Source organism: Ranitomeya imitator, chromosome 6, assembly GCF_032444005.1.
Source record: "Ranitomeya imitator isolate aRanImi1 chromosome 6, aRanImi1.pri, whole genome shotgun sequence".
Lineage (NCBI taxonomy): Eukaryota > Metazoa > Chordata > Amphibia > Anura > Dendrobatidae > Ranitomeya > Ranitomeya imitator.
Window position 1 is genome coordinate 163,050,189 of NC_091287.1, and position 24,753 is coordinate 163,074,941.

Genomic DNA, 24,753 nt, shown 5'->3' on the forward strand with positions numbered 1-24,753 from the left:
TGTTTAGGTACATTAGGGGCTCTGCAAACGCAATGTGACGCCTGCAGATCAATCCATCTAAGTCTGCATTCCAAATGATGCTCCTTCCCTTCCGAGCCCTCCCATGCGCCCAAACGGTGGTTCCCCCCCACATATCGGGTATCAGCGTACTCAGGACAAATTGGACAACAACATTTAGGGTCCAATTTCTCCTGCTAACCTTGGAAAAATACAAAACTGGGGGCTAAAATATAATTTTTGTGGAAAAAAAAATATTTTTTATTTGCATGGCTCTGCGTTATAAACTGTAGTGAAATACTTGGGGGTTCAAAGCTCTTACAACACATCAAGATGAGTTCCTTAGGGGGTCTACTTTCCAAAATGGTGTCACTTGTGGGGGGTTTCTACTGTTTAGGTACATTAGGGGCTCTGCAAACGCAATGTGACGCCTGCAGACCATTCCATCTAAGTCTGCATTCCAAATGGCGCTCCTTCCCTTCCGAACCCTCCCATGCGCCCAAACGGTGGTTCCCCCCCACATATGGGGTATCAGCGTACTCAGGACAAATTGGACAACAACTTTTGGGGTCCAATTTCTCCTGTTACCCTAGGGAAAATACAAAACTGGGGGCTAAAAAATAATTTTTGTGGGAAAAAAATTTTGTTTTATTTTTATGGCTCTGCATTATAAACTTCTGTGAAGCCCTTGGTGGGTCAAAGTGCTCACCACACATCCAGATAAGTTCCTTAGGGGGTCTACTTTCCAAAATGGTGTCACTTGTGGGGGGTTTCAATGTTTAGGCACATCAGTGGCTCTCCAAACGCAACATGGCGTCCCATCTCAATTCCTGTCAATTTTGCATTGAAAAGTCAAACGGCGCTCCTTCCCTTCCGAGCTCTCCCATGCGCCCAAACAGTGGTTTACTGCCACATATGGGGTATCAGCGTACTCGGGACAAATTGGACAACAACTTTTGAGGTCCAATTTCTTCTCTTACCCTTGGAAAAATAAAAAATTGGGGGCAAAAATATAATTTTTGTGAAAAAATATGATTTTTTATTTTTACGGTTCTGCATTATAAACTTCTGTGAAGCACTTGGTGGGTCAAAGTGCTCACCACACCTCTAGATAAGTTCCTTAGGGGGTCTACTTTCCAAAATGGTGTCACTTGTGGGGGGTTTCAATGTTTAGGCACATCAGTGGCTCTCCAAACGCAACATGGCGTCCCATCTCAATTTCTGTCAATTTTGCATTGAAAAGTCAAACTGCGCTCCTTCCCTTCCGATCTCTCCCATGCGCCCAAACAGTGGTTTACTGCCACATATGGGGTATCAGCGTACTCAGGACAAATTGGACAACAACTTTTGAGGTCCAATTTCTTCTCTTACCCTTGGAAAAATAAAAAATTGGGGGCAAAAATATAATTTTTGTGAAAAAATATGATTTTTTATTTTTACGGCTCTGCATTATAAACTTCTGTGAAGCACTTGGTGGGTCAAAGTGCTCACCACACATCCAGATAAGTTCCTTAGGGGGTCTACTTTCCAAAATGGTGTCACTTGTGGGGGGTTTCAATGTTTAGGCACATCAGTGGCTCTCCAAACGCAACATGGCGTCCCATCTCAATTTCTGTCAATTTTGCATTGAAAAGTCAAATAGCGCTCCTTCCCTTCCGAGCTCTCCCATGCGCCCAAACAGTGGTTTACTGCCACATATGGGGTATCAGCGTACTCAGGACAAATTGGACAACAACTTTTTGGGTCCAATTTCTCCTGTTACCCTTGGTAAAATAAAACAAATTGGAGCTGAAGTAAATTTTTTGTGTAAAAAAGTTAAATGTTCATTTTTATTTAAACATTCCAAAAATTCCTATTAAACACCTGAAGGGTTAATAAACTTCTTGAATGTGGTTTTGAGCACCTTGAGGGGTGCAGTTTTTAGAATGGTGTCACACTTGGGCATTTTCTATCATATAGACCCCTCAAAATGACTTCAAATGAGACGTGGTCCCTAAAAAAAAATGGTGTTGTAAAAATGAGAAATTGCTGGTCAACTTTTAACCCTTATAACTCCCTAACAAAAAAAAAAATTGGTTCCAAAATTATGCTGATGTAAAGGAGACATGTGGGAAATGTTACTTATTAAGTATTTTGTGTGACATATCTCTGTGATTTAATTGCATAAAAATTCAAAGTTTGAAAATTGCGAAATTTTCAAAATTTTCGCCAAATTTCCGTTTTTTTCACAAATAAACGCAGGTACTATCAAAGAAATTTTACCACTATCATGAAGTACAATATGTCACGAGAAAACAATGTCAGAATCACCAGGATCCGTTGAAGCGTTTCGGAGTTATAACCTCATAAAGGGACAGTGGTCAGAATTGTAAAAATTGGCCTGGTCATTAACGTGCAAACCACCCTTGGGGGTAAAGGGGTTAAACATCCCAAGGAGCACTGTGCAAGCGATCATATTGAAATGGAAGGAGTATCATACCACTGCAAATCTACCAAGACCCGGCCGTCCCTCTAAACTTTCATCTCAGACAAGGTGAAGACTGATCGGAGATGCAGCCAAGAGGCACATGATCACTCTGGATGAACTGCAGAGATCTACAGCTGAGGTGGGACAGTCTGTCCATAGAACAACAATCAGCCATACACTGCACAAATCTGTCCTTTATGGAAGAGTGGCAAGAAGAAAGCAATTTCTCAAAGATATCCATAAAAAGTGTCTTTTAAAGTTTGCAACAAGCCACCTGGGAAACGCACCAAACATGTGGAAGGAGGAGCTCTGGTCAGATGAAACCAAAATGGAACTTTTTGGCAACAATGCCAAACGATATGTTTGGCGTAAAGTCAACACAGCTTATCACCCTAAACACACCATCCCCACTGTCAAACATGGTGGCAGCATCATGGTTTGGGCCTGCTTTTATTCAGCAGGGACAGGGAAGATGGATGGAGCCAAATACAGGACCTTTCTTGAAGAAAACCTGTTGGAGTCTGCAAAAGACCAGAGACTGGGACGGAGATTTGTCATCCAACAAGACAATGATCCCAAACATAAAGCAAAATCTACAATGGAATGGTTCACAAATAAACGCATCCATGTGTTAGAATAGCCAAGTCAAAGTCCAGACCTCAATCCAATCGAGAATCTGTGGAAAGAGCTGAAAACTGCTGTTCTCCATCAAACCTCACTGAGCTCGAGCTGTTTGCCAAGAAAGAATGGGCAAGAATTTCAGTCTCTCGATGTACAACACTGATAGAGACATACCCCAAGCGACTTGCAGCTGTAATCACAGCAAAAGGTGACTCAACAAAGTATTAATTTAAAGGGCCCATATAATATTGCACGCCCCACTTTTCAGTAATTGAATTTCCACAAAAATTTAAAATAACCAATAAATTTCGTTTAACTTCACAATTGTGTTCCACTTGTTGTTGATCCTTCACCAAAAATTTACATTTGTTATCTTTGTTTGAAGCATGATATGTGGGAAAAGATTGTAAGGTTCCAGGGAGCTATATACTTTTGCAAGGCGCTGTAGTAGATGCCTTCTTAATCAGGTGGGACTTTAATCTGAGTTATGCCTCCCCTTTAGCCCTTTTTGCCTCTAGTGGTGAGGAAGATCAGGGAGGACAGAGCAAGAATTATCTTGATTGACCCCTTTTGGCCCAGAAGCGCGTGGTTTTTGTGGCTAAGGACCATGTGGGTCTCTGATACATGGGTGCTACCGGAATTCCCGGACCTCCTCTCCCAGGAACCGGACTACCATCCACGAGTGGCAGGGCTTCACCTGACAGTGTGGAATTTGAGAGGTCATTACTGAGGGATAAGGGATTTTCCCCCAATTTGATAGCCACTCTCCTAAAGAGTAGGAAGGTAGTCACGACCAAGATCTAGGCTAGAACCTGGAAGAAGTTACTAGCTACCTCCAGAATTTAGAGTCGGGGAGGGGGTCATGATATGTTAGGTTCTGGAGTTCCTTCAAAAAGGATTGGAGATGGGTCTTTACACAAGTACCCTTAAGGTCCAAGTTTTAGCACTGGGGGCCTTGTTGAGCCATGATATCTCGGGCAATTACTGGTCGCCAGATTTATTAAAGCGTCAAGTAGATACTAGGCCCATTCTTAAAGAGAGGATTATGCCGTGGGACTTGAACTTGGTTCTCACATCTATGACAGATCCCCCATTTGAATCCATTGAGTCAGCCCCTAGAAAGGAGCTCTCCCTTAAGGTAGCTCTCTTGGTCGCGTTAACATAATCTCGGAGAGTGAGTGATATCCAGTCTTTTTCTAGACTCCCTCCATATACCCGATTCCTGGAAGACAGGGTTGTACTTAGTCCGGATCCATTTTACTTCCCCAAAGTAGCCTCCAAATTCCATAGGTCACAGGAAATAGTTCTCCCTTCATTTGGTTCCCAATCCCAGAAACCAGAAAGATCTGAAGCTTCATACTCTAGATGTTAGGATGTGCCTGTTAGAGTATTTATCTGTCACTGATCCTTATAAGAGGGATAATTCCTTATTTGTGTCCTTCCAGGGAGCCAGGAAGGGTTTGAGGGTGTCAAGAAGTACTTTAGCTATGTGAATTAGGGAGGCTATTTCATTAGCGTACACATCGAGTGGCAAGACAGCACCGGAGGGTCTGAGAGCGCATTCCACTCGAGCCATGGCAACCTCATAGGCGGAGAGATAGGACGTCTCAATCGACCAGATATGTAAGGCAGCTACATAGTCTTCTCATTCCACCTTTTATAAACATTATACAGTGGGTACGGAAAGTATTCATACCCCTTTAAATTTTTCACTCTTTGTTTCATTGCAGCCATTTGGTACATTCAAAAAAGTTCATCTTTTTATGCATTAATGTACACTCTGCACCCCATCTTGACTGAAAAAAAACAAATGTAATTTTTGCAAATTTATTAAAAAATAAAAACTGAAATATCACATGGTCATAAGTATTCAGATCCTTTGCTCAGTATTGAGTAGAAGCACCCTTTTGAGCTAGTACAGCTATGAGTCTTCTTGGGAATGATGCAACAAGTTTTTCACACCTGGATTTGGGGATCCTCTGCCATTCTTCCTTGCAGATCCTCTCCAGTTCCGTCAGGTTGGATGGTGAACGTTGGTGGACAGCCATTTTCAGGTTTCTCCAGAGATGCTCTATTGGGTTTAGGTCAGGACTCTGGCTGGGCCAGTCAAGAATGGTCACTGAGTTGTTCTGAAGCCACTGCTTTGTTAATTTAGCTGTGTGCTTGGGGTCATTGTCTTGTTGGAAGGTGAACCTTCGGCCAAGTCTGAGGTCCAGAGCACTCTGGAAGAAATTTTCATCCAGGATATCTCTGTACTTGGCCGCGTTCATTTTTCCGTCAATGACAACCAGTCGTCCTGTCCCTGCAACTGAAAATCACCCCGTAGCATAATGCTTCCACCACAATGTTTCACTGTTGGGATTGTATTGGGCAGGTGATGAGCAGTGGCTGGTTTTCTCCACACATACAGCTTAGAATTATCACCAAAAAGGTATATCTTCGTTTCATCAGACCAGAGAATCTTATTTCTCATAGTCTTTGAGTCCTTTATGTTTTTTTTTTTTTAGCAAACTCTATACAGGCTTTCATATATCGTGCACTGAGGAGAGGCTTCTGTCTGGCCACTGTGCCATATAGGCCCGACTGGTGGAGGGCTGCATTGATAGCTGACTTTGTGGAACTTTCTCCCAGTTACCTACTGCATCTCTGGAGCTCAGCCACAGTGATCTTAGGGTTCTTCTTTACCTCTCTCACCAAGACTCTTCTCCCACAATTGCTCAGTTTGGCTGGACGGCCAGGTCTAGGAAGACTTCTGGTGGTCCCAAACTTCTTCCATTTAAGGATTACTGAGGCCACTGTGCTCTTAGGAACCTTGAGTACTGCAGAAATTGTTTTGGAACCTTGGCCAGATCTGCAACTTGCCACAATTCTGTCTCTGAGCTCCTTTGCCACTTCCTTTGGCCTCATAATTCTTATTTGGTGTGACATGCACTGTGAGCTGTGAGGTCTTATATAGACAGGTGTGTGCCTTTCCAAATCAAGTCCTATCAGTTTAATTAAACACAGCAGGACTCCAATGAAGGAGTAGAACTATGTCAAGGAGGATCTCAAGGAAATGGACAGCAGGTAACTTAAATATGAGTGTCTGAGCAAATGGTCTGAATACTTATGACCATGTGATATTTTAGTTTATCTTTTTTTATTAAATTTGCCAAAATTTCTACATTTCTGGGATTTTTTTCAGTCAAGATGGGGGTGCAGAGTGTACATTAATGAGAAAAAAAATCACTTTTTTGAATTTACCAAATGGCTGCAATGAAACAAAGTGAAAAATTTAATGGGGTCTGAATACTTTCCATTCCCACTGTAGGTTTTATATGGGTGCCTCTTCAGATCTCACCTTTGGTATAAGGGTGCTGCAGGCTGTGGTCCCTCCCTAACAAAATTCTTGCCTCTCTGTAATTCTCTTATGGTGCTGTCATGGGTGACCGAATAAAGTCTTAGTTACTTATCGGTAATGGTATTTTTCGGAGCCCATGACAACACCCTTAGATTCCCTTCATGTGTTGGTGTGCACATCTTCCTCTTGTAAGTATTCACGAGTGTGAAATTATCAGGTATTAGGGTGTTATAAATGTGTGCCATCAACCATGGAGGTCCTCTCAGGCTCTGTAATCTAACCGATGCGTGGGAAAGGTGCCACCCTTTTATGTCTGTTGGTTTCCTTTCCCTGAAGGGCAGATCCCCTCTCTTGTGGTGCTGTCATGGACTCCGAAAAATACCATTACCAGTAAATAACTAAGACTTGCCCATAAATTGCATTTATTACCTCTCCAAATTAAAAGTGATAAATGTCTAATCTATAGGCCCTTCCTGATCATTAGATTGGGGGTCTGGAGCGTCATATTCCTCCTCACTGGATGACAGCAGTGTAGAGAAGAACTTAGAACATGGTTGAGCATAAAAAATGGACAATCTGCAGCCCATGGATAACACTGTGAGCATAGATTTATGTAGACAGGGCCTATACAAGACAGTCCATATAAAAGATGGGCAGTAGCATGTAAAATGCATGATAAAAAGGTACTTCCAGTCAGCAGATCTTTGGACCTTTTGGGAACATGTCAGGTGATTCATGGTTCCTGTACAAATAGCTTCCTTACTGCATATATTTATTTTCCACTCTGAAACCATGTAGCATTTCTGAGAAAACATAGTTTATACTGGAGCTGGAAAGCCCAAGCTAATAATTGCGGTGATTACCTGCTATCTTCTCCCTGCTTGCTCTTCTTTATTGACAAAGGGAAAGAATTACATGGGGGAAGCCAGTGGGGACCCACCTCAGGGACTAATCTCTTCATTATTCAAAACTCTGAATGCTACCTATCATTCAGGCAGCATGAATTGCCAAAAAAGTTCTCTTTTAAAAAACATCTTTTAATTTCTTTTTTTTTTTTTGGGTAGTTTCACTAGTGAATAAATTCATCAGGTAATAAATACCAAATTATTGTCCATGAATGTTAAAAAAGACATGCCCTTTTATGTAAGTTTTCATTCTTCCTGGCAACATGTAGCCTGAAGGCTAGGGTGACACGCTGAGAACATGTAGTACATGTCTGAAGTGCGTCTGCTAAGAAGCCGCTTCCTAAATGTTTTAGCAGCTTTCTGATGCTTAATTATAAATTAATTTGGAATGGCTCGTTAACTATTAATTAGCTTTCTGTTCAGCCGTTAAAGAGGTTCTCTGCTCCAAAAGTAATTGCTGCAGTCGACAGCTAGGCAGTTAAAGCTATAAAAAGATTCATACTCACTGCACCACTTGGCTTCCCGCTCTAGCACTGATGCTTCAGACTAACTACCAGTGACCAGGCTTCTGCCTCTGATTGGCTACTACTGACCCAGCTTTCAGGACTCGTTTAAGAAATAGTTTAGCACGTATAATTTGTTTTCTTTTAGGAGAACATTATCATAGATATACGGGAAAAAAGCTTAAGGCTACTTTAACCCCTTCCCGACCCATGACGCCACGTAGGCGTCATGAAAGTCGGTGCCATTCCGACCCATGACGCCTATGCGGCGTCATGGAAAGATCGCGTCCCTGCAGACCGGGTGAAAGGGTTAACTCCCATTTCACCCGATCTGCAGGGACAGGGGGAGTGGTAGTTTAGCCCAGGGGGGGTGGCTTCACCCCCTCGTGGCTACGATCGCTCTGATTGGCTGTTGAAAGTGAAACTGCCAATCAGAGCGATTTGTAATATTTCACCCATTATAACGGGTGAAATATTACAATCCAGCCATGGCCGATGCTGAAATATCATCGGCCATGGCTGGAAATACTAGTGTGCCCCCACCCCACCCCTCCGATCGCCCCCCCACCCCCCCGATCTGGCCGGTACACTGCTCCGGCTCCCCTCCGTCCAGTGCTCCGCTCCCCCCCGTGCTCGTGCCCGCTCCCCCCGTGCTCCAATCACCCCCCCGTGCTCCAATCACCCCCCCTGCACTCCGATCCACCCCCCCGTGCTCCGTTCCACCCCCCCGTGCTCCATTCCAGCCCCCCCGTGCTCCGTTCCACGCCCCCCGCGCTCCGTTCCACCCCTCCCGCGCTCCGATTCCCCCCCCCCCGTGCTCCGATCCCCCCCCCCGTGGTCCCCCCCCACCCTATCATACTTACCGATCCAGCCGTGGTCCCGTCCGTCTTCTCCCGGGCGCCGCCATCTTCCAAAATGGCGGGCGCATGCGCAGTGCGCCCGCCGAATCTGCCGGCCGGCAGATTCGTTCCAAAGTGCATTTTGATCACTGAGATATAATCTATCTCAGTGATCAAAATAAAAAAAATAATAAATGACCCCCCCCCCTTTGTCACCCCCATAGGTAGGGACAATAAAAAAATAAAGAATTTTTTTTTTTTCCACTGTTAGAATAGGGTTAGGGTTAGGGGTAGGGGTAGGGTTAGGGGTAGGGGTAGGGTTAGGGGTAGGGTTAGGGGTAGGGTTAGGGGTAGGGTTAGGGGTAGGGGTAGGGTTAGGGGTAGGGTTAGGGGTAGGGTTAGGGTTAGGGCTAGGGTTAGGGCTAGGGTTAGGGTTAGGAATGTGCACACGTATTCTGGTCCTCTGCGGATTTTTCCGCTGCGGATTTGATAAATCCGCAGTGCTAAACCGCTGCGGATTTATGGCGGATTTACCGCGTTTTTTTCTGCGCATTTCACTGCGGTTTTACAATTGCGATTTTCTATTGGAGCAGTTGTAAAACCGCTGCGGAATCCGCACAAAGAAGTGACATGCTGCGGAATGTAAACCGCTGCGTTTCCGTGCAGTTTTTCCGCAGCATGTGTACAGCGATTTTTGTTTCCCATAGGTTTACATTGAACTGTAAACTCATGGGAAACTGCTGCGGATCCGCAGCGTTTTCCGCAGCGTGTGCACATACCTTTAGAATTAGGCTATGTGCACACGGTGCGGATTTGGCTGCGGATTCGCAGCAGTGTTCCATCAGGTTTACAGTACCATGTAAACATATGAAAAACCAAATCCGCTGTGCCCATGGTGCAGAAAATACCACGCGGAAACGCTGCGTTGTATTTTCCGCAGCATGTCAATTCTTTGTGCGGATTCCGCAGCGTTTTACACCTGTTCCTCAATAGGAATCCGCAGGTGAAATCCGCACAAAAAACACTGGAAATCCGCGGAAAATCCGCAGGTAAAACACAGTGCCTTTTACCCGCAGATTTTTCAAAAATGGTGCGGAAATATCTCACACGAATCCGCAACGTGGGCACATAGCCTTAGGGTTAGGGTTGGAATTAGGGTTGTGGTTAGGGTTAGGGGTGTGTTGGGGTTAGTGTTGTGGTTAGGGGTGTGTTGGGGTTAGGGTTGTGATTAGGATTATGGCTACAGTTGGGATTAGGGTTAGGGGTGTGTTGGGGTTAGTGTTGGAGGTAGAATTGAGGGGTTACCACTGTTTAGGCACATCAGGGGTCTCCAAACGCAACATGGCGCCACCATTGATTCCAGCCAATCTCGTATTCAAAAAGTCAAATGGTGCTCCCTCACTTCCGAGCCCTGACGTGTGCCCAAACAGTGGTTTACCCCCACATATGGGGTACCAGCATACTCAGGACAAACTGCGCAACAATTACTGGGGTCCAATTTCTCCTGTTACCCTTGTGAATCTAAAAAAATGCTTGCTAAAACATAATTTTTGAGGAAAGAAAAATGATTTTTTATTTTCACGGCTCTGCGTTGTAAACGTCTGTGAAGCACTTGGGGGTTCAAAGTGCTCACCACATATCTAGATAAGTTCCTTGGGGGGTCTAGTTTCTAAAATGGGGTCACTTGTGGGGGGTTTCTACTGTTTAGGCACACCAGGGGCTCTGCAAACGCAACGTGACACCCGCAGACCATTCCATCAAAGTCTGCATTTCAAAAGTCACTACTTCCCTTCTGAGCCCCGACGTGTGCCCAAACAGTGGTTTACCCCCACATATGGGGTATCAGCGTACTCAGGAGAAACTGGACAACAACTTTTGGGGTCCAATTTCTCCTGTAACCCTTGGGAAAATAAAAAATTCTGGGCTAAATAATTATTTTTGAGGAAAGAAAACGTATTTATTATTTTCACGGCTCTGCATTATAAACTTCTATGAAGCACTTGGGGGTTCAAAGTGCTCACCACACATCTAGATAAGTTCCTTTCAGGGTCTAGTTTCCAAAATGGGGTCACTTGTGGGGGGTTTCTACTGTTTAGGCACATCAGTGGCTCTGCAAACGCAACGTGACGCCCGCAGAGCATTCCATCAAAGTCTGCATTTCAAAACGTCACTACTTCAATTCCAAGCCCCGGCATGTGCCCAAACAGTAGTTTACCCCCACATATGGGGTATCACCGTACTCAGGAGAAACTGGACAACAAATATTGGGGTCAAATTTCTCCTGTTACCCTTGGGAAAATTAAAAAATTCTGGGCTAAATAATTATTTTTGAGGAAAGAAAACGTATTTATTATTTTCACGGCTCTGCATTATAAACTTCTATGAAGCACTTGGGGGTTCAAAGTGCTCACCACACATCTAGATAAGTTCCTTTGGGGGTCTAGTTTCCAAAATGGGGTCACTTGTGGGGGGTTTCTACTGTTAAGCCACATCAGGGGCTCTGCAAACGCAACGTGACGCCCACAGAGCATTCCATCAAAGTCTGCATTTCAAAACGTCACTACTTCACTTCCGAGCCCCGGCATGTGCCCAAACAGTGATTTACCCCCACATATGGGGTATCAGCGTACTCAGGAGAAACTGGACAACAACTTTTGGGGTCAAATTTCTCCTGTTACCCTTGGGAAAATAAAAAATTGCAGGCTAAAAGATCATTTTTGAGAAAATAATTTTTTTTTTTTTTTTCATGGCTCTGCGTTATAAACTTCTGTGAAGCACTTGGGGGTTCAAAGTCCTCACCACACATCTAGATTAGTTCCTTTGGGGGTCTAGTTTCTAAAATGGTGTCATTTCTGGGGGATCTCCAATGTTTAGGCACACAGGGGCTCTCCAAACGTGACATGGTGTCCGCTAATGATTGGAGCTAATTTTCCATTTAAAAAGCCAAATGGCGTGCCATCCCTTCCGAGCCCTGCCGTGCGCCCAAACAGTGGTTTACCCCCACATATGGGGTATCAGCGTACTCAGGACAAACTGGACAACAATATTTGGGGTCCAATTTCTCCTATTATCCTTGGCAAAATAGGAAATTCCAGGCTAAAAAATCATTTTTGAGGAAAGAAAAATTATTTTTTATTTTCATGGCTCTGCGTTATAAACTTCTGTGAAGCACCTGGGGGTTTAAAGTGCTCAATATGCATCTAGATAAGTTCCTTGGGGGGTCTAGTTTCCAAAATGGGGTCACTTGTGGGGGAGCTCCAATGTTTAGGCACACAGGGGCTCTCCAAACGCGACATGGTGTCCGCTAACAATTGGAGCTAATTTTCCATTCAAAAAGTCAAATGGCACGCCTTCTCTTCCGAGCCCTGCCGAGTGCCCAAACAGTGGTTTACCCCCACATATGAGGTATCGGCGTACTCGGGAGAAATTGCCCAACAAATTTTATGATCCATTTTATCCTACTGCCCATGTGAAAATGAGAAAATTGAGGCGAAAAGAATTTTTTTGTGAAAAAAAATTACTTTTTCATTTTTACAGATCAATTTGTGAAGCACCTGAGGGTTTAAAGTGCTCACTAGGCATCTAAATTAGTTCCTTGGGGGGTCTAGTTTCCAAAATGGGGTCACTTGTGGGGGAGCGCCAATGTTTAGGCACACAGGAGCTCTCCAAACGCGACATGGTGTCCGCTAACGATGGAAATAATTTTTCATTCAAAAAGTCAAATGGCGCTCCTTCCCTTCCGAGCCTTACCATGTGCCCAAACAGTGGTTTACCTCCACATGTGAGGTATTGGTGTACTCAGGAGAAATTGCCCAACACATTTTAGGATCCATTTTATCCTATTGCCCATGTGAAAATTAAAAAATTGAGGCTAAAAGAATTTTTTTGTGAAAAAAAAGTACTTTTTCATTTTTACGGATCAATTTGTGAAGCACCTGGGGGTTCAAAGTGCTCACTATGCATCTAGATAAGTTCCTTGGGGCGTCTAGTTTCCAAAATGGGGTCACTTGTGGGGGAGCTCCAATTTTTAGGCACACGGGGGCTCTCCAAACGTGACATGGTGTCCGCTAAAGAGTGGAGCCAATTTTTGATTCAAAAAGTCAAATGGCGCTCCTTCCCTTCCAAGCCCTGCCGTGCGCCAAAACAGTGGTTTACCCCCACATATGAGGTATCAGCGTACTCAGGACAAATTGGACAACAACGTTCGTGGTTCAGTTTCTCCTTTTACCATTGGGAAAATAAAAAAATTGTTGCTAAAAGATAATTTTTGTGACTAAAAAGTTAAATGTTCATTTTTTCCTTCCATGTTGCTTCTGCTGCTGTGAAGCACCTGAAGGGTTAATAAACTTCTTGAATGTGGTTTTGAGTACCTTGAGGGGTGCAGTTTTTAGAATGGTGTCACTTTTGGGTATTTTCAGCCATATAGACCCCTCAAACTGACTTCAAATGTGAGGTGGTCCCTAAAAAAAATGGTTTTGTAAATTTCGTTGTAAAAATGACAAATCGCTGGTCGAATTTTAACCCTTATAACTTCGTAACAAAAAAAAATTTTGTTTCCAAAATTGTGCTGATGTAAAGTAAACATGTGGGAAATGTTATTTATTAACTATTTTGTGTCACATATCTCTCTGGTTTAACAGAATAAAAATTCAAAATGTGAAAATTGCGAAATATTCAAAATTTTCGCCAAATTTCCGTGTTTATCACAAATAAATGCAGAATTTATTGACCTAAATTTACCACTAACATGAAGCCCAATATGTCACGAAAAAACAATCTCAGAACCGCTAGGATCCGTTGAAGCGTTCCTGAGTTATTACCTCATAAAGGGACACTGGTCAGAATTGCAAAAAACGGCAAGGTCTTTAAGGTCAAAATAGGCTGGGTCTTGAAGGGGTTAACACATCAGGTTTTTTTGTTTCAGGCTAAATCCGGCGAATGTTGGGAAAACTGGATCTGGTGCAGATTGTGAAAAACTGATGCGACGAATCCGTTTTTTTTATGGATTCGGCTAGCCTATCTAGATTATTGGATAAAAAAAAATTGGAGCATGCTCAGTTTAAAAAACCGGATCAGGCCGCCGGATCCGCCATTTTCTGCATCCGGCACCTTCTGGCTCCCATACGCTTCTATTCTAGCAAACAGCCGGATCCGGCGGCTCAGGCTTTTTCGCCGGAGACAAAAAAAAACGTTACAGAGACGTTTTTTCCAGACGCCGGAATCGAGTGTACGCCGGATCCGGCATCAAACTGGAAGGAACGCTGGGCCATCCGGCGCTAATACAAGCCAATGGGGGATTTAGCCTGAAACAAAAAACCTGATGTGTGAAAGCAGCCTAAACATTATGTAGCAGATTTGCCATAGTTTATTATTAGTTTTGCTAAATAACATTGAGAATGGTTTATATGTTATTTACGGTTCATTTAAGTTTACATGCTCATGTTTTTTTCCCCCCCAGGGCTTACATATCAACCCTTTTTGAAAATGACCGTCATTTTTCTCATCTTTCTACTTTGGAGCGAGAGATGGCCTTCCGTACTGAAATGGTTCGTTTTCAGCATCTGAAATAAGTATATATTTGCCAAAAATGATTTCTTTGTGTATCAGTTTATGAAAGGCAACTAAGATTTGATTCAGAATTTATCATAATCTCATACTGGTTTAAAGAAAAAAAAATCATAACTAGTTCTTGCCAGAGTTGGAAGTAACTTTATTGTTCTACATGAATTTCAAATTCCATTTTCAAGGTGTCTCGAGCACTGACACTTTGTAGGCTTAAATCTGTCAGAAAATGGCCAAAAGATTGACTGTTTTGAGAAATATCTCAATTTACGGCTGGATTCACACATGTGCGTGTCTCAGTCAGTACAAATCCCGAACTGGCCAATTTTTCGAAGTCGAACTTGAAAACCTCATATATGGCTATGAGACTGTTGAGTTTGGTTCTGGATGCCCACGACTGGACAAGTGAATCAAAGACTATGACCAATAGGTGTATGAATGTGGCATTAAGGGAAATCTATAGAATCATCCTGCCCAATCTAAGGACACCATGAATCGGCCTGGTTGTGCAATGTCAGCCAAGTATGTTTTACTCTAAAATTCTACAGTTTTTCAGAGAAACTATAGTTTTAAAAGCCTGCCAGGGACAACAGGGAAAGAGCTGACTAGTCCAGCATGACACCTGGTTGTCTACTCCCCACTCTAATTGATTAACAGGTCTCTTCCATGTGCATACATAGGGTGTGACCTGTCGTTTAACTGGAGTGGGAAAAAGGAGAAGCCAACCTAGGACGTCATCAGACTAGACAGCTCTTTCCGTATGGTTCCCAACCAACTTTTCAAATTGTTTTCTCTAAAACAGAGTAAAATATACACGACTGCAGTCAGACGGCTCTGATTCATGCCACCCATAGTTCGGGCAGCATGAATCTTGACACAGGTTCCTTTTAAGGACAGATTGAAAACAACAGATCCCATTCCCCCCAATTTTTTCTTCTATAAATAACGTTTAAGTAATGTTTTTTTATGCGTTAAAATTCTGTTACTGAGGTTTTTTTTCCTATATTTCTTAATAGGGTCTTTATTATTCTTACTTCAAATCCATCATTGAAGCTCCATCATATTTTTCTGGTTTTCAGTTGATAATGAATGATAATGTTACAGAATATCCTAATGTAATAAATACATTGAAAAGATTTAATCTCTACCCAGAGGTAAGAAAATGTACAATACATTTGGTTCCTAAATTCATTTTTTGTTTTTGTTATATTAATATATATTTATATTTTAAGCTTATTTCTGGTGTTATATGCTCTGGCGGAGCATATATGTTTTTCGCCCATTGTATAGGTTTTCCCCATATGTGTATATATATACTAGCTTCCAATTAAGCTTCATGTTAGTGGTAAATTTAGGTCAATAAATTCTGCGTTTATTTGTGATAAAAACGGAAATTTGGCGAAAATTTTGAAAATTTCGCAATTTTCACATTTTGAATTTTTATGAGCGCGCCCCCCGAAGAAGAAGCCACACTGCGAAACGCGCGTCGGGGCCTTCTGTCCACACACAGTAGCAGCAGCAGCGCAGGTTGGTACATGCTCTATTATACACCAGATCCTTGTTTCCCTTTTAGCTATTTTGCTGGCATAGACTGTGGCATTGTCCCTCCTTGCCGTATAGATAGGGGAGCATTTAGTATTATTTATCTTTTGAATATATCTGTTAGTATGTAAGGATATGGTGAGATCGCACCTTATACCATCCGGATTTGAGCATTTTTGATTTACTCGCTCTATTCCTCTCTTGTACCACTTTTTCGCCTGCTTATACGTCCCTCTATTTACTTATGTGATTTGGAGCTTTTTCCTCTCTCCCCATGGTACAACGGCCTATACTATATTATCACAATTGTGTGTAAATAGTTTGTGTTAGGCCCTCCTCAGGCCTCTATTCTGTAATTTGTATAACCGGAGGATCATCCATGGATATATGTATATGCTTGGTCTATTGATTTGATATTATTGATCTGCTCCATTCTTTCACCTGCTGTTAACCGTGTGTGGTTTCTAGGTTTACCCTCCTCTTCATTATTGCATCTTTTACTTGCTTTTTTTATATTTACGTGTTATATTTTATATACTTGGTTCTCAATAAACTTGTTATATTTTCGTAGCTCTAGTGTCCATTATTTTTTTGGTTGTTTAGTATTTTGGTATGGCGGAGCATATATGTTTTTCGCCCATTGTATAGGTTTTCCCCATATGTGTATATATATACTAGCTTCCAATTAAGCTTTGGTAGTTTAATTTCTTGTAAGTAATAATATCAACCCTTTTAAACCTGGTGATTTATTAATGTAAAGAGAAAGTATCATCCGGAAATTATCTACTGTTTACATCAGGTTTTTTTTATGTTCAATGTTTTTTTTTTATTGACTATTCTATGTTGTTTTTTGTTCTTATCACAATATATACAGTACAGATCAAAAGTTTGGACACACCTTCTCATTTAACCCCTTCATGACCCAGCCTATTTTGACCTTAATGACCTGGCCGTTTTTTGCAATTCTGACCAGTGTCCCTTTATGAGGTAATAACTCAGGAACGCTTCAACGGATCCTAGCGGTTCTGAGATTGTTTTTTCGTGACATATTGGGCTTCATGTTAGTGGTAAATTTAGGTCAATAAATTCTGCGTTTATTTGTGATAAAAACGGAAATTTGGCGAAAATTTTGAAAATTTCGCAATTTTCACATTTTGAATTTTTATTCTGTTAAACCAGAGAGTTATGTGACACAAAATAGTTAATAAATAACATTTCCCACATGTCTACTTTACACCAGCACAATTTTGGAAACAAAATTTTTTTTTGCTAGGAAGTTATAAGAGTTAAAATTTGACCAGCGATTTCTCATTTTTACAACGAAATTTACAAAACCATTTTTTTTAGGGACCACCTCACATTTGAAGTCAGTTTGAGGGGTCTATATGGCTGAAAATACCCAAAAGTGACACCATTCTAAAAAATGCACCCCTCAAGGTGCTCAAAACCACATTCAAGAAGTTTTTTTAACCCTTCAGGTGCTTCACAGCAGCAGAAGCAACATGGAAGGAAAAAATGAACATTTAACTTTTTAGTCACAAAAATTATCTTTTAGCAACATTTTTTTTCTTTTCCCAATGGTACAAGGAGAAACTGAACCACGAAAGTTGTTGTCCAATTTGTCCTGAGTACGCTGATACCTCATATGTGGGGGTAAACCACTGTTTGGGCGCACGGCAGGGCTTGGAAGGGAAGGAGCGCCATTTGACTTTTTGAATGAAAAATTGGCTCCACTCTTTAGCGGACACCATGTCACGTTTGGAGAGCCCCCGTGTGCCTAAAAATTGGAGCTCCCCCACACGTGACCCCATTTTGGAAACTAGACGCCCCAAGGAACTTATCTAGATGCATAGTGAGAACTTTGAACCCCCGGGGGCTTCACAAATTGATCCGTAAAAATGAAAAAGTACTTTTTTTTTCACAAAAAAATTCTTTTAGCCTCAATTTTTTTCATTTTCACATGGGCAACAGGATAAAATGGATCCTAAAATTTGTTGGGCAATTTCTCATGAGTACACCGATACCTCACATGTGGGGGTAAACCACTGTTTGGGCACATGGTAAGGTTCGGAAGGGAAGGAGCGCCATTTGACTTTTTGAATGAAAAATTATCTCCATCATTAGCGGACACCATGTCGTGTTTGGAGAGCCCCCGTGTGCCTAAACATTGGAGCTCCCCCACAAATGACCCCATTTTGGAAACTAGACCCCCCAAGGAACTTATCTAGATGCATATTGAGCACTTTAAACCCTCAGGTGCTTCACAAATTGATCTGTAAAAATGAAAAAGTACTTTTTTTTTCACAAAAAAATTCTTTTCGCCTCAGTTTTTCATTTTCACATGGGCAATAGGATAAAATGAATCCTAAAATTTGTTGGGCAATTTCTCCCGAGTACGCCGATACCTCATATGTGGGGGTAAACCACTGTTTGGGCACACGGCAGGGCTCGGAAGGGAAGGCGCGCCATTTGACTTTTTGAATGGAAAATTAGCTCCAATTGTTAGCGGACACCATGTCGCGTTTAGAGAGCCCCTGTGTGCCTATGCATTGGAGCTCCCCCACAAGTGACCCCATTTTGGAAACTAGACCCCCCAAGGAACTTATCTAGATGCATATTGAGCACTTTAAACCCCCAGGTGCTTCACAGAAGTTTATAATGCAGAGCCATGAAAATAAAAAATAATTTTTCTTTCCTCAAAAATGATTTTTAGCCTGGAATTTCCTATTTTGCCAAGGGTAATAGGAGAAATTGGACCGCAAATGTTGTTGTCCAGTTTGTCCTGAGTACGCTGATACCCCATATGTGGGGGTAAACCACTGTTTGGGCGCACGGCAGGGCTCGGAAGGGAAGGCACGCCAATTGGCTTTTTAAATGGAAAATTAGCTCCAATCATTAGCGGACACCATGTCACGTTTGGAGAGCCCCTGTGTGCCTAAACATTGGAGATCCCCCACATATGACCCCATTTTGGAAACTAGACCCCCAAAGGAACTAATCTAGATGTGTGGTGAGGACTTTGAACTTCCAAGTGCTTCACAGAAGTTTATAACGCAGAGCCATGAAAATAAAATAAAAATTTTATTTTCTCTAAAATGATTTTTTAGCCTGCAATTTATTATTTTCCCAAGGGTAACAGGAGAAATTTGACCCCAAAAGTTGTTGTACAGTTTCTCCTGAGTACGCTGATACCCCATATGTGGGGGTAAACCACAGTTTGGGCACATGTCGGGGCTCGGAAGTCAAGTAGTGACGTTTTGAAATGCAGAGTTTGATGGAATGCTCTGCGGGCGTTACCTTGCGTTTGCAGAGCCCCTGATGTGGCTAAACAGTAGAAACCCCCCACAAGTGACCCCATTTTAGAAACTAGACCCCGAAAGGAACTTATCTAGATGTGAGGTGAGCACTTTGAACCCCCAAGTGCTTCACAGAAGTTTATAACACAGAGCAGTGAAAATAATAAATATGTTTTCTTTCCTCAAAAATAATTTTTTAGCCCAGAATTTTTTATTTTCCCAAGGGTTACAGGAGAAATTGGACCCCAAAAGTTGTTGTCCAGTTTCTCCTGAGTATGCTGATACCCCATATGTGGGGGTAAACCACTGTTTGGGCACACGTCGGGGCTCAGAAGGGAAGTAGTGACTTTTGAAATGCAGACTTTGATGGAATGGTCTGCGGGCGTCACGTTGCGTTTGCAGAGCCCCTGGTGTGCCTAAACAGTAGAAACCCCCCACAAGTGACCCCATTTTGGAAACTAGACCCCCCAAGGAACTTATCTAGATATGTGGTGAGCACTTTGAACCCCCAAGTGCTTCACAGACGTTTACAACGCAGAGCCGTGAAAATAAAAAATCATTTTTCTTTCCTCAAAAATGATGTTTTAGCAAGCAATTTTTTATTTTCTCAAGGGTAACAGGAGAAATTGGACCCCAGTAATTGTTGCCCAGTTTGTCCTGAGTACGCTGATACCCCATATGTGGGGGTAAACCACTGTTTGGGCACATGTCGGGGCTCGGAAGTCAAGTAGTGACGTTTTGAAATGCAGACTTTGATGGAATGGTCTGCGGGCGTCACGTTGCGTTTGCAGAGCCCCTGGTGTGCCTAAACAGTAGAAACCCCCCACAAGTGACCCCATTTTGGAAACTAGACCCCCCAAGGAACTTATCTAGATATGTGGTGAGCACTTTGAACCCCCAAGTGCTTCACAGACGTTTACAACGCAGAGCCGTGAAAATAAAAAATCATTTTTCTTTCCTCAAAAATGATGTTTTAGCAAGCAATTTTTTATTTTCTCAAGGGTAACAGGAGAAATTGGACCCCAGTAATTGTTGCCCAGTTTGTCCTGAGTACACTGATACCCCATATGTGGGGGTAAACCACTGTTTGGGCACACGTCAGGGCTCGGAAGGGAAGGAGCACCATTTGACTTTTTGAATAAGAGATTGGCTGGAATCAATGGTGGCGCCATGTTGCGTTTGGAGACCCCCTGATGTGCCTAAACAGTGGAAACCCCTCAATTCTAACGCCAACACACCCCTAACCCTTATCCCAACTGTAGCCGTAACCCTAACCACAACCCTAACCGCAACACACCCCTAACCACAACCCTAACCCCAACACACCCCTAACCCTAACCACAACCCTAATTCCAACCCAACCCTAACCCTAAGGCTATGTACCCACGTTGCGGATTCGTGTGAGATTTTTCCGCACCATTTTTGAAAAATCCGCGGGTAAAAGGCACTGCGTTTTACCTGCGGATTTACCGCGGATTTCACCTGCGGATTCCTATTGAGGAATAGGTGTAAAACGCTGCGGAATCCGCACAAAGAATTGACATGCTGCGGAAAATACAACGCAGCGTTTCCGTGCGGTATTTTCCGCACCATGGGCACAGCGGATTTGGTTTTCCATAGGTTTACATGGTACTGTAAACCTGATGGAACACTGCTGCGGATCCGCAGCGGCCAATCCGCTGCGGATCCGCAGCCAAATCCGCACCGTGTGCACATAGCCTAATTCTAAAGGTATGTGCACACGCTTCGGAAAACGCTGCGGATCCGCAGCAGTTTCCCATGAGTTTACATTTCAATGTAAACCTATGGGAAACAAAAATCGCTGTACACATGCTGCGGAAAAACTGCACGGAAACGCAGCGGTTTACATTCCGCAGCATGTCACTTCTTTCTGCGGATTCCACAGCGGTTTTACAACTGCTCCAATAGAAAATCGCAGTTGTAAAACCGCAGTGAAATGCGCAGAAAAACCGCGGTAAATCTGCCATAAATCCGCAGCGGTTTAGCACTGCGGATTTATCAAATCCGCTGCGGAAAAATCCACAGAGGACCAGAATACGTGTGCACATACCGAAACCCTAACCCTAGCCCTAACCCTAACCCTAACCCTAGTTCTAACTCCAACCTTAGTGAAAAAAAAAAAAAATTCTTTATTTTATTATTGTCCCTATCTATGGGGGACAAATGGGGGGGTCATTTACTGTTTTTTTATTTTGACCACTGTGATAGATTATATCACAGTGATCAAAATTCACATTGGAACGAATCTGCCGGCCGGCAGATTCGGCGGGCGCACTGCGCATGCGCCCGCCATTTTGGAACATGGCGGCGCCCGGGGAAGAAGACGGACGGACCCCGCCAGGATCGGTAAGTATAAGGGGGGGAGATCAGGGCACAGGGGGGGGAGATCAGGGAACGGGGGGGCGTCGGAGCACGGGGGGGGGGAGGGATCGGAGCATGGGGGAGAGTGATCGGTGTGCGGGCGGGTGGATCGGTGTGCAGGGGGGGTGGATCGGTGTGCAGGGGGGGTGGATCGGAGCACGGGGGGGATCGGAGTGCGGGGGGGTTTGATTGGAGCACGGGGGGGTGTGATTGGAGCACGGGGGGAGCGGACAGGAGGACGGGGGAGCGGAGCACAGGACGGAGGGGAGCGGGCCACAGATCGGGGGGCTGGGGGGGGCGATCGGTGGGGTGGGGTGGGGGCACATTAGTATTTCCAGCCATGGCCGATGATATTGCAGCATCGGCCATGGCTGGATTGTAATATTTCACCATTTTTTTAGGTGAAATATTACAAATCGCTCTGATTGGCAGTTTCACTTTCAACAGCCAATCAGAGCGATCGTAGCCACGAGGGGGTGAAGCCACCCCCCCTGGGCTAAACTACCACTCCCCCTGTCCCTGCAGGCCGGGTGAAATTGGAGTTAACCCTTTCCCCCGGCCTGCAGGGACGCGATCTTTCTGTGACACAGCATATGCGTCACAGGTCGGATTGGCACCGACTTTCATGACGCATACGCTGTGTCACAGGTCGGGAAGGGGTTAAAGATTTTTCTGTATTTTCATGACTATGAAAATTATACATTCACACTGAAGGCATGAAAACTATGAAATAACACTTGTGGAATTATATACTTAACAAAAAAGTGTTAAACAACTGAAATTATGTCTTATATTCTAGGTTCTTCAAAGTAGCCACCTTCTGCTTTGATGACTGCTTTGCACACTTTTGGCATTCTCTTGATGAGATTCAAGAGGTAGTCACCGGGAATGGTTTCCACTTCACAGGTGTGCCCTGTCAGCTTTAATAAGTGGGATTTCTTGCCTTATAAATGTGTTGAGACCATCAGTTGTGTTGTGCAGAAGTCTGGTGGGTGCACAGCTGATAGTCCTACTGAATAGACTGTTAGAATTTGTATTATGGCAAGAAAAAAACAGCTAAGTAAAGAAAAACGAGTGTCCATCATTACTTTAAGAAATGAAGGTCAGTCAGTCCGAAAAATTGGGAAAACTTTGAAAGTGTCCCCAAGTGCAGTGGCGAAAACCATCAAGCGCTACAAAGAAACTGGCTCACATGAGGACCGCCCCAGGAAAGGAAGACCAAGAGTCACCTCTGCTTCTGAGGATAAGTTTATCCGAGTCACCAGCCTCAGAAATCGCAGGTTAACAGCAGCTCAGATTAGAGACCAGGTCAATGCCACACAGAGTTCTAACAGCAGACACATCTCTACAACAACTGTTAAGAGGAGACTTTGTACAGCAGGCCTTCATGGTAAAATAGCTGCTTGGAAACCACTGCTAAGGACAGGCAACAAGCAGAAGAGACTTGTTTGGGCTAAAGAACACAAGGAATGGACATTAGACCAGTGGAAATCTGTGCTTTGGTGTGATGAGTCCACATTTGAGATCTTTGGTTCCAACCACTGTGTCTTTGTGCGACACAGAAAAGGTGAACGGATGGACTCTACATGCCTGGTTCCCACTGTGAAGCATGGAGGAGGAAGTGTGATGGTGTGGGGGTGCTTTGCTTGTGACACTGTTGGGGTTATTCAAAATTGAAGGCATACTGAACCAGAATGGCTACCACAGCATCTTGCAGCGGCATGCTATTCCATCCGGTTTGCGTTTACTTGGACCATCATTTATTTTTCAATAGGACAATGACCCCAAACACACCTCCAGGCTGTGTAAGGGCTATTTGACCAAGAAGGAGAGTGATGGGGTGCTACACCAGATGACCTGTCCTCCACAGTCACCAGACCTGAACCCAATCGAGATTGTTTGGGGTGAGCTGGACCGCAGAGTGAAGGCAAAAGGGCCAACAAGTGCTAAGCATCTCTGGGAACTACTTCAAGATTTTTGGAAGACCATTCCCGGTGACTACCTCTTGAAGCTCATCAAGAGAATGCCAAGAGTTTGCAAAGCAGTCATCAAAGCAAAAGGTGGCTACTTTGAAGAACCTAGAATATAAGACATAATTTCAGTTGTTTCACACTTTTTGTTAAGTATGTAATTCCACATGTGTTAATTCATAGTTTTGATGCCTTCAGTGTGAATGTACAATTTTCATAGTCATGAAAATACAGAAAAATCTTTAAATGAGAAGGTGTGTCCAAACTTTTTGTCTGTACAGTAATTAAAGAACATTATACATTATAAATTTTCTAGACTCATACTACCTGTTTTTCTAGAAAATCCATATGTACCTTGGTAGCGATTGCTACTGTGCATCGTAATACACCAACCCGACAAAGAGGGCAACACAAACAAGGGTTAACACAAAATTCCAGGTATACAAAATATTTGTTCACATTTAACAGAGAAATCCACCGGGGTGTGAAGGTAGGGGAATAAACATAATAGAGAAGGATACGGAATTACCACACATACAAACCAAGCAGCAGTCACCGATAACTCCTCCAGCTTTCCTTCTGATATGAACTCCTCTCCCTCCGTTAGCCATGCAGCAAATGCTTGTCTGACAAGGATTAGTAACAGAGCCCAGATTATAAAGGGTAAAGGAGTGGCTAACCGAACACAGCTGAGCACATGGATTTCCAATGTGGCTGGTTGACCCCTGGCTTGCCAGAAGAAATAAACACATTTAATATGACGAAGAAGTGCTTCTTCTCAGTGCCGGAGTAGGAGCAATCAGATGCTATAGTCTTCGGCTCTACACTGTCGCGGTAATTTCGTGAAACTATGATGATAATGAGACTTCTGAAAATGCTGACTGATAGAACAGGAAGGGTGAGTCTAAAATATCCAGAATGGCCAGTGTGAAAATTGCAGGATTTCTATTACTTTTTTTTTTTAAATATAGACTGTAATAAACAAAAATTGTCAAAATTAAAAAATATATAATTTAACACAAAAAGCTAATTTAAACAATTGGTCATTTTCTGATGATACATTAGCTTTAAAGTGACCCTCAGCACTTAACAAAAAATTAGTAGACAAACAGAAGTTATTAGACGAAAACTCGGGTTCAGACCACACTAAGGAGCTGTAGACTTGAAACAGCATTTTTAGTGTAGATGCATTACAGCATCCTTTATTGTTATCTGGGCATGCTCAGGTGCTAACCGAGTGACTTCGGCGTCCTCGAAAAATATGTTCTAGTCCCCGCAGCTGCATGAGTTGCAGCTGTTAGGCAATCCCTGCATGTGTTGCGGCTGTCT

General features: G+C 43.2%; 1 protein-coding gene across 2 annotated transcripts in view; it reads left to right on the plus strand.

Moving 5' to 3' along the window:
• DPY19L1 (dpy-19 like C-mannosyltransferase 1) overlaps positions 1-24,753 on the plus strand; it is a 259,028-nt gene that overhangs the window by 55,625 nt on the left and 178,650 nt on the right. For both annotated transcript variants that reach the window (XR_011314012.1, XM_069730266.1), the window contains exons 3-4: positions 14,131-14,218; positions 15,251-15,388. Coding sequence is in view for 1 of the 2 variants with exons in the window: in XM_069730266.1 (XP_069586367.1) it covers positions 14,131-14,218; positions 15,251-15,388 (226 nt within the window). In the remaining variant the exon portion in view is untranslated. The remainder of the gene's footprint in view (positions 1-14,130; positions 14,219-15,250; positions 15,389-24,753) is intronic.